Source organism: Stylophora pistillata, chromosome 8, assembly GCF_964205215.1.
Source record: "Stylophora pistillata chromosome 8, jaStyPist1.2, whole genome shotgun sequence".
Taxonomy (NCBI): domain Eukaryota; kingdom Metazoa; phylum Cnidaria; class Anthozoa; order Scleractinia; family Pocilloporidae; genus Stylophora; species Stylophora pistillata.
Genome location: NC_142526.1, coordinates 25,948,642 through 25,959,120, shown reverse-complemented (window position 1 = coordinate 25,959,120; position 10,479 = coordinate 25,948,642). Strand labels below are relative to the sequence as shown.

Here is a 10,479-nt window from a genome sequence, read left to right as displayed (position 1 = left end):
ATGATCAGTGGCACACTCATCTCTCAAAATGCGCCAAAATGCACTTCTCCTAGCTTTTCCCTCCTTTCATAACCTTCCCCCCCCCCCCCCCCGAAAAAGTCACTTTAAAACTTTGCTATTGACAGTGTGGCTCCACTAATCGTAAATTTGGTATCCTTCCGGTGCGTTTTCTTGTATTCCGCCCCCAGTCCTCCCCTCCCCCTTCCGCTCCTCTCACCCCGACATTTGTCTGTGAATTTGAATTTGTAATTCAAATTCACAGACAAATTGAAAAGTCAGCCGCAGTGTGTAATTATAACATGGCAACGTGATCTCTGTGTACTCTAAGGTCAAACTCATTTATATGAAATTTAAAGTTCGCTTTTCAGTTTCCTATCAAACTGGTGCCAAAAATAGAATTTTCCTCCCTGTGACGGCTGTAAAACTGCAGATAACGTACTGCATGTATGAAATAACCACGCACGCGAAATGGAACAAATTGATGATTTGTTTCTTAGTGGAGTGAATAGTTTATGGGGAGGTTTTCCTTTCTTTATAGGTGAATAATTTTAGGTTATGTAACCACAATCATCGCTTTTTTTAAGTTACAGAATATTTTCTGAGCAGATTGAGTGGAAAAAACTTTGCTTCTGTGCCAAGATACGCTTTGAGTATACATCACAAGTATTTTTTTATTTTTCTTTTAATTACTTATCATGACTGTCAAGTAGAAAATAATTTAGGTAAACTAGGATAAAACTGCAGAGTGTTTCAGCGTCTGGACAAATATATTTTATTAAGGGAAAAAGTTTTCGGCTTGAGTCGGTACCTAATTTACACATGTTCATTTGTTATGTAACGTTTTCTGTGTTAGCAAACAACAACGATTTCGTTCCGCTAGCTTCTTTATTTATTGCTTTTCTTTTGAGCAATTTATAAAATCCCCTCGAAAAAGTTTATTTAAAGAAACATCGGAACACTGAGTCGAATTGGTAACAAAGTTTTGAGGGGCCTTTAAACAAGGCTCAGACATGTTGACTCTCAGTGATCCGGACAGGTGTTTCAAACAGGCTGAACAACTTCCATATGCAAATTTAACAGTTCCTGTTCCTGGGTAATCCAGTCACCACAGCAAGCTTTTTAATCTGCGCAGCATTTGTCTGTGATAAAAACAGCAGTCATCGCGGTGATAATGCTACGTTGTACGAGATCTTCTCAGATTCTTCGCTGATCCTCAACCAAGACAGAGCTTTTTGAGTTTGTTTGAAGCGCTGTTAGCGAAAATAGAGTATGAATTCATCATTGCTGTCGTTGGATGAACTTCATGTTTCCTTTCCTAGACAGGGATCGCATTTTCGAAAGCGAAACGTTGATGGAGAAGATAGCCACGATCTCATCGGAAAGGTTGGCCTTGACGACGGGAAAATGAATCATCAAGCAGTCGTCAGAGATCTAAGGAAAGGAGACACTTTACTTTCGGGAGATTATTTCTTAACAGACGGAAACAGAGAAACTGAAGACGTGAATAGACTGCCCATTATCAATCCAGCATCCAGAGAGCAAAAACGTAGTTCGCAGCAAGCACGAAAGAAGGTTGAAAGAGGAGATTTTGGCGGCATGGGTCTGGAAGACCTCTCGACTTGGGATAAAGCAGCCATGGTCAACACAAGAAGAAGAGAAGTCAATCTTGGAGGAAACGCAAACTTAAGGAATAAATCTACACCTCCAAGGCCATGTAACTATGAAGAAATGGTAAAAAAAATTTCTACGGAAGAAATTTCCTGTTTAGAAAATTCTACAGAGCGCTCTCGCGACGCACGTTTTCCACAAGCTCGTGATTACACCGATTTACACGGGCAAAACAGAAAGTTGAAATTATTTCATCCACCGTCTAGTCCAAAACCGGAACTTGATGTCGAGGAGAAAGTCACCAAATTTATAGAAAAGGAGTTCTCGATGATTAAGGGCCAGGATACAAATTCAACAGGAAGACGTAAGTACCGTGCTTTGCCAGAATCTCCAGGAGCCTGTGAAAGGGAAATATTTAATGCCAAGTCGTTGGAGGCAAGAAAGTCGTTGGAGGCAAGAAAGTCGCTGGACACTTCGATGACAAATTTAGGAAAGCCTGTGATAATAGACCGGAAAGAAAACACTGAGGAAAGCCTAAATCACTACGATGAAAGCACCAAACGATGTAAGCTGCGCCGATCCCCGAGACTTCGAAATTCCCAGGACTTCGTAAAGTTCGAAAGCGATTCTATTGCCGAAACATGTGTAAATAACAAACCGTCGAAAGATTCCCAAAATTGTCGTAAATTACCAACAGAGCTTAATTTAAATGGAACAGCAAATTCGATGCAGTTGGAGCAAAAGGGCTTTTTAACATCGTCACCAAAAGATATTTCTCCTCGACTATCTCCAAAGGAATCTGATAGTAGCAACCAACTATGGTTTGGTCTTTCGTCTAAAGGCCATCAAGTTCAAGAACTCCCTTTAGATCTTCCAGAAAAAGTCACCCGGTTCATAGAGATGGAGTTCTCTATAATTAGAGGGGAGACTGCGAGACTGAGTCAAAAACAGAAGTACATCGTTTCCACCGATGTAGAGTGTTCTCGGGAAAAAGCCGCGATCGTTCCCAATTGTTTGAACTCAAGAAAGTCGGAACAATCTCTCTCGCTTTTACAAAGACGTGGTCGAATGGCAAAGGGTTCGTCCTTAAACCTGAAATAGACTCATTTGTTTAACAAATAGATTCCTATTTGCAGATGACGCCAAAATGTGGGTCGAACAAAGAAGTGACGCATAAGCCTCGGGCGTGGGTGTTGTTGATTTTATTTATTCCTACGTGCGCGAGACTCAGCGCTCTCTGACTAGAGACAGACATTGCCGAGAGCATTTTTTATATGAGCACTGTAATAAACTTTTTCAAAAAACAAAAAAATTCTTACTCACAACCGATTTTAAAGAGGCTCCCCGAAACGTAGATTATGAATCAGCCAGGAAGGGACCAGTCATTATTTGTCCCAGGAGGGATCACATGGTTTTCAAGCGAACAGCGAAAGGGGATCAGCTCTAAGGGGGATCATGAAAAAAAAAAAAAAGCAAAAAAGAAAAAAGTAGAAGCAGTGGTTTCAATTTATTACCTTTTTGACGATCTTGTCTTTTTTAGCTTTGTCTTGTAATGTTCAGACACGATTTAAAGTAATGAAATAATCAATGGTTGTAATTATGTATTAAACGTGATGCTCGAAAATGTTTAAGTTCTACAATTCAAATGTTCCATGTTTCCAAGTCTTTAGAGTTATCGGGCTCTCTTAAGGTGAGAAGCAAGTGTGCCCTCTGTTGTAAGCGTTCCTCTTTGAATTTCAGTTGTTGTCAACTCGTTCTTGAGTTTCCTGAAAATATATCAGCTCGTTACCCGCAGGGGGTTTATTCGTCTTTTCAAGAAGTCTATTATGAATGATAACAAATCTGCTGCGGACTTCAAGGTGTCACATACAGTGGCCAAGCAGGACCCACACTTGACAACGTCTTTGCTACTCTTGCAACCATCCACACCTGCAATTAACTTTGTGATATTTTGACATAGTCCCCACTTCTAGTTTCTCAAAAGATTCTTTTCCCTAGCTATCTGACAGACCATTTACTCAGTTTTGTGTTTAACTGCCAGTGCATCTGCTGTCGTTCAAGGAGATACCGTTTGAATCCGCCTTGCCTACTACTAAAAGAAGATTCATAAATCTGCTTAACTCCCAGAAGTGATTAACCTGTAACTTCTCCCTATAATATCCATACCTGATCCAGCAAACAGGTGATGAGAATACTCAAAGTTAACAGGTAGATGTCCTTGATTAAACACCAAATTCTCTTAACCATTTTACAAGGAAATGTGTAGCTGCTAGAGGGGAGAATTCATAATCGATATCAGATCTTGGGAGTTAAATGTTTAACAACACTGTTGTAAAACTTCAATCTATCGGTATGAGGTTTGGGAAGCAGGTATTGTTTCCATGATTCCTTTTCTGATGGTGCCGAGTAGTTCCTCAGGACGCGTAGCTGTCCAGAGCGTCCAAACGATAGAATTGCCTGCGTTAGCCTCTTGGGGGCACTAGATGACATAATTCCAGTCCGGGTTACATTGTAGTGGTTGTCTGTTCTCGGCAGGAACCACTCGTATCTGATCAAAACAATAACCAATCAAGATACAGGCGGAAAAATGCTGAAACAGATTCTTGCTGTGTACCACCGAACAGTGCGTTTTCATTAATGCATGATTTTGATGCCCGACGGCCTCAAAAGAGTGCTTCTTAGTTATCTTCGGTTCACCGGCTTCCTTCTTTGATGAGACCCACTTTAAAAAAAAACCTACCAATTTTTATTAAGCCCTGTAGCTTCCTACCAAATTTTATCAGGCTCTGCAGTTTATGCCCTTTTTGTATCCTATGTTAGTAGCGCTTTGGTTAAAAAGATCTCGAGTAGTAAGATTTTTTCGCGGACGAGGACACCCGCCCGCGCCCCGTACTCCGCTGGCAGAGGCGTTTATTTGCTAACTTCCCCTACGGTCCACGTAAAAATAAAGTCCTCTGCGCTCGGCCTGTTAAATCCTCTTGAGCATGCGCTTGGGAATTATCCAAGTTTGTAGATAATCTGATTTGCAAAACCGGTCAGAACCTGTTTTAAACACGTTTTTATGCGCACGCATCCTATTTAGCTATATAGCAAGACCAAGTGTGAGCTCACAATCACGGTTATGGCGTCTGGAAAGTTGGCCGAGTACTACCGGGAACTAAATTGTTTCTAAGCAACAGGCCGCGCATGCTCGAAGAAGAATTAACAGGCCGAGCGCAGAGGACTTTATTTTTACGTGGACCGTAGGGGAAGTTAACAAATAAACGCCTCAGCCAGCAGGGTACCCGCCCCGTGAAGGTAGTAAGGACCTTAAGAAACCACGACGGCGACGCCAAGGAAGAATTCGATTAAAAGATGAATTTCTATTCTTAGTTAGAATTTAAGAAATGGCTGCAGGAGCTTACTGTCTCACACAGCGCCACAGCTCAACTTCAGCATGACGTATAAAGTAGCCGTTGAGTTCCAAATGGAAATTAAAATAATTTGCGTCGCGGTTTAGGTTCGCAGACGACGCAAATCTTGGCGATTTCACGTTGTTGTTTTGCATAGGACGGCTAAGAAATGTACAAAGTTTCAAAACGCACGTGCTGAGCTGTTGTTCTTCCAATTAGATCTCTTGTTTTTCCACGTCCTCGTTGTCGTACGTCGCCGTCGTGGTTTCTTCACAGGGCGCCCATACAATCTGTTTGTGTAGCCGACCGTTGTTTTATAGTGAATGTACCAGATTTACCGTTTGCCTCACCTAGAGTGATATATTGCTGACTATGTACATAAATCATCGATAAATAAACGTTGAATTACTTTACCTGTGGTGCATAGTCGTCCTTTTACCTCAAAAATGTTTTTTTTTAGCGATTTTGAATAAGTCTGATTTCGTCGTTAATGTAATGCATCAAAGAAAGACAAGGGTGGAAGCCTTGTTTTGAAAGGGTTCAAGCGCCCGAGCGATTTTCACTCCGAAAATCGCATCGCTCCCCTTTCAAACTTTGCAGCATTAAGGTCAAAAGATGCACGATTCTCCTCGTACTTTCCAATCGAAAATCCATCCAAACGGACCGGAGTTAGCCCTCGAAGAAAATCAAAATCCCTCAGTATTTTAGCGTCTGGAATGCGTAGTAAGATTCTCATGTGCCAGCCAGAAACCGTCACGTTGATTGCCCTTTTCTGATTGGACAACGTTAAACGATGACCAATTCAAAATATCTAACGAGGGTGGGGAACCATTGGCGTTTAGTGACCCTTCAACTGTTTACCCACCAGACTCGGGTCGTGTGTCTCAACGCTCACCGGAAGCAACTTACAGATTGTTTAGTATTCAAATATTCCAATCCCGGCTGATCGGTTAAAAGACTATGAATGCACAGACCGAAATTTTCTCAGGGTAGAAGGGGCGGCGCGGAAAAAATTTACAGACAAATGAATGGAAAATTAGAAAAATTAATTGAGCGTCGTATATCCAACCTGCATTGTTCAAACTTGGTGAATACCATCTTCTGCTTAGTGTTTTAACATTGCGATTCATAAATTGCGTAAAATTCGATTTTTGGAAAAGTTATTTGCCATGGGATTCCCATACAAACACTGTAATTTGTGACCGCTTTGCCTGCCCGTAAAGATAGCGCCGAAAACCGTGACAAGGCCTAGCTATTCGTCTCCTCTCTGCGAGAAGTGTGCATGGGAAAGTGCAGCGATATTTCCTATGCTTTCATCAAAAGCCTGGCTCGGCCTCTTCCAGATGAAATGAAAGAAACAGAGACTCATATTTTCTTCCGGCGCTTACCAATACAATTTTTTAATTCACAGGTGCTGTTTAAGTTGCCGGGTGACCTGATGAAGGAGATGCGAACAGTGGGCGAAAATGTAAGTTGCTTCCGGTGAGCGTTGAGACACACGACCCGAGTCTGGTGGGTAAACAGTTGAAGGGTCACTAAACGCCAATGGTTCCCCACCCTCGTTAGATATTTTGAATTGGTCATCGTTTAGCGTCGTCCAATCAGAAAAGGGCAATCAACGTGACGGTTTCTGGCTGGCACATGAGAATCTTGCTACGTATTCCAGACGCTAAAATATTGTGGGATTTTGATTTTCTTCGAGGGCTAAATCCGGTCCGTTTGGATGGATTTTCGATTGGAAAGTACGAGGAGAATCGTGCATCTTTTGACCTTAATGCTGCAAAGTTTGAAAGCGGAGCGATGCGATTTTCGGGGTGAAAATAGCTTGGGCGCTTGAACCCTTTCAAAACAAGGCTTCCACTCTTGTCTTTCTTTAATGCATTACATTAACGACGAAATCAGACTTATTCAAAATCGCTAAAAAAAAACATTTTTGAGGTAAAAGGACGACTATGCACCACAGGTAAAGTAATTCAACGTTTATTTATCGATGATTTATGTAGATAGTCAGCAATACATTACTCTAGGTGAGGCAAACGGTAAATCTGGTACATTCACTATAAAACAACGGTCGGGCGACCCTAAAAGCCGGAACGGCGGAATGGCGGAATGGCGGAATGGCGGAAAATGACCCCAAATCCTAAAACACGGAACGGCGGAAAATAACCCCAAATCCTAAAACACGGAACGGCGGAAAATGACCCCAAATCCTAAAACACGGAACGGATAGCAGGGCATGTTGTCCAACCTAAACTATTACAACAATGGCACGTCGACTGGTACCTATGAGTCACCCTGAAAAAGACGAAAATTACTCTTCTACCTTACCACCTCTTCATGCATAAAAGATGTGTTTGGAATTAATATTTCAACCATATGCCACTTTTAACACACTCTGCCGTCGCGTGAGGCGGCATTGTTCGTCTAAGGATTCGACCGAGTGCAGGCAACAACACAATCGATAACGGTAAATTACAAACTTAACTGATTTTTCACCTAGTTGTAACCTTCTTCCCAGAATAATGAACCTAAAAAATTTCACGAGGGATTTAATCAACCGCGAATTTCTAAAAGAAAAGTTAACGTTGATAGTTAAACATGTCAACAGACAAGGTGTATACTGACAAAATTAGTTATGAAGGAAATGTCAGGTAACTGGGACTTAGTAACATTTTTAATGTTGTCAAAATTTCCTCCCTATGGGGGATCAGGTTGTCAGTTTAAAATTGGCTTTCTCTTGTTTCAGGACTCTTCGTGATTTTCGAAACTTTGCAGGGCAACTTATTCAAGGTTAAAACAAATTTAAATCGCAACAATTTAATGTTTCTCATTTTCAAGACTAATTATTTTACTTGACAGGTTAAATGGGGCAGTGATAGCTTCTTTTTATGGCCTTTTCCTAAACTTACTTTCGCTTCTACTTGTGTCGTTGAAAAAAAGAAAATGAAACAATGGGAAAAAAAATAGTAATTTGATCATATCAACAGCTTCAAATCACCTGCTCTCAGTTTTAAGTTTCAAGTTTTACCGAAAATAGAACATCGAACTTTCAGGATATTTTTTTCCTACGCAGCGAGTTTTTGATTTTGAGAAACAGAACACATTTCTTGTTTAGACCTCCTGGATAACCCGAATACTTATTTAGAATATTTAGATACTCAAAACCGTCGCTCAGGGGATATCTTAAAGAGGTCTTGAAACACTGTGATTGGACTAACCAAGAGGGTCCTAATGGGTTTAACCGTTGGCCCTGAAACGGCCTAACCGTTTGGTCGTTGGGCGTAAAACTTGACAGATTTTAACCGTTAGTCATAAAAATAGTTAACTCGTGGGAAAAAAAATTATGGTGAAAAAAATGGAATGATATCAACCGTTAGCCGTAAATGCTATTACCGCATCGAGATCCTCAAACAAGAGAAAATTGGAGAGGGTGTCAATTTTAGACTTGGTTTTTACAACTATGCAGACAGTTTTGCAGGTCCTTTTCATCTCCCTGGAACTGTTTTCCTTACACAAAGGAAAACCAAACAAAATATATGACTTCGCATTTTGCTTAACTTTTTAAAATCTTGGATAAGCCTTTTCTACTTGCCTTTCAAACAATGTAATAAGAAAATTCTTGATCGTTAGGCAGGAATAATAAAAAAAAAAGGACGACATCATATATTCAGTATAAGTATCATTGCTATTGTAGTCATAGCATTGTAGTCATAGCAACTCAGCACCTCAGACGTAATGGAACCACTTCCTGGGCAGTGTTTTGGTTGGTTGTCTCTTCATATTTGCTCCAAAATAAAATTTTAGGCGAAGACCGAAAATAATATTCAGTGGTCTTGAATCTTGCACCATAATGAATTCATATCCTTCTTCTTCAGATGTTGCTACAGGTTGTAATTTTTGGCTGGTTTTTCTTCATGGCAAGTGAGTCACTAAAAGTATAACAACATAGACCCCCAAAAATAATGCCGTGTACCCGAAGACCCCCCATTTTCAGCCACACCCTTGTGCTTGCTAGTCTAACACTGACGGAAAGTTTCGAGCAGTTTTGTTTGTAGTTTTAGCCGTGAGGCCATTCATGAAATTGAACAAGTGGTAGAACGTGGAGGTTTATTTAACGTTTTGCTTGTTTTCCTTATTTGACGCAAGTTAGTCATCTGACACGCTTCTTTAACGGTACCAACCTATGGTGTGTCTAGCCCAAGCGCAGAGTCATAGAACTCAAGCAGAGAGGACAACTGTTGTTTTCTTGTCTTCAGCACTCATATTCTTGGCAAAGACGTCAGTATTTGTACATTACTGCTGCGACGGTTGTAAAGCCCTCCTATAGCACCAGTTCCGCATAATACGGGTGGTTGTTGCAGATTGGGGAGCTGTCACTGCTGTTAAAAGGTGCAGGGAGCGAAACTAGTGGGGAAGGGGGCCCGGTAATCTCCGCATTCTCAGGATCCACTCTTTATGAGGTGGAGCCACACCTCTGTAGAGACTGGAATCAGTTTACAGTACCAACTTAGCTTTGTTCTAAGACTTTAACCATCTGACAACTAAAAGAGAATATAACGACACTTTTCTTCCACAGGGGCAGAATTTAAATGCCACGAAAAACTAGACATGGTTATTCTGCTTGATAGCTCTGGAAGTGTACCAGAAGAAGTGTTTGGAAAGACCAAGAGATTCGCAAAAGATCTTGTAAAGCACTTTGATATTTCAAAGGAAAAGACCAACGTAGCTATCTTAACGTACAGCCAATACGTAAGAGTATTGAGGAGATTCGACGATGAAGTTTCAACAGAGTCCGTTTTGAAATCCATTGACAGAGCCGCATATGAAGCGTCGTTCTCTAGACTGGATTCCGCACTTGAAAATGTCCAGTATAAAATCTTTAAGAAGAAGCGAGGAGCAAGGTCCTCTTCAAAAGGTATACGAAGGACGTCGCGGGGTTTGTAAACCCTGGGCTGTGTAAACCATTGTGAAAACTACAGTCTTGATGTGTGATAGTTAACAGCAATTCACCGAGCGTAGGGAAGTAGTGCATGGTGGATTGGTTGACTGTAGCTCTCAGCGCCAGAACCTAATTCAAGTAATAAGTATACAGTTTGTATTATCATTATTATTGTCTTCCAAACCTTTCTATTGTTATTGCTTTGCAGGTGTAAAGAAAGTTCTCGTGGATGTGACAGACGGTTTTAGTTCACTTGGAATTGAATTCACAAAGAAGTTGGCCGGCTCCCTCAAAAGAACTGGTTTCGAGTTATTCTCGGTGGGAACCTCTGATCTCCTATACAAAAGTGAAATTGAGGCACTAGTTAGCAAGCCGAGCAAATCTCATGAACTCTTCAGAGACCTTAAGAAGAGTTATTTTAAGAAAGATGAAATTGAGCAGTTTTCGAGAGACATTTGTAAAAAGGAGTAAAAAAAAGGTTTAGAACAAATTAAAGACGTCACTTACAAGAAATAACTGATTGATCAGTCTTCAAGTGTC

General features: G+C 40.9%; 1 protein-coding gene across 4 annotated transcripts; it reads left to right on the top strand.

Annotated features, from left to right (window-relative positions):
• The first annotated feature begins 6,650 nt into the window (after window positions 1-6,650).
• LOC111335081 (matrilin-3) lies at window positions 6,651-10,455 on the top strand. 4 transcript variants are annotated; one of them, XM_088730108.1, is made up of 4 exons: window positions 6,651-6,963; window positions 8,876-8,921; window positions 9,577-9,915; window positions 10,148-10,455. In XM_088730108.1, the coding sequence occupies exons 2-4, from the start codon at window positions 8,876-8,878 to the stop codon at window positions 10,408-10,410; spliced, it is 648 nt and encodes a 215-aa protein (XP_088586234.1). In that variant the 5' UTR covers window positions 6,651-6,963; the 3' UTR covers window positions 10,411-10,455. The 4 variants fall into 4 exon arrangements, with proteins under 4 accessions (XP_088586234.1, XP_088586236.1, XP_022796665.1 ...); XM_022940930.2 differs by lacking the exon at window positions 6,651-6,963 and adding an exon at window positions 7,304-7,467; XM_088730110.1 differs by lacking the exon at window positions 8,876-8,921 and having other exon boundaries at window positions 6,652-6,963.
• Window positions 10,456-10,479: the final 24 nt, after the last annotated feature.

Coding starts and splice junctions, on each gene's coding strand:
- LOC111335081 (XM_088730108.1), top strand. CDS start 8,876: ATGTTGCTACAGGTTGTAATTTTTGGCTGGTTTTTCTTCATGGCAA. Junction 8,922..9,576: donor CTGGTTTTTCTTCATGGCAA/GTGAGTCACTAA, acceptor TTTCTTCCACAG/GGGCAGAATTTAAATGCCAC. Junction 9,916..10,147: donor AGCAAGGTCCTCTTCAAAAG/GTATACGAAGGA, acceptor ATTGCTTTGCAG/GTGTAAAGAAAGTTCTCGTG.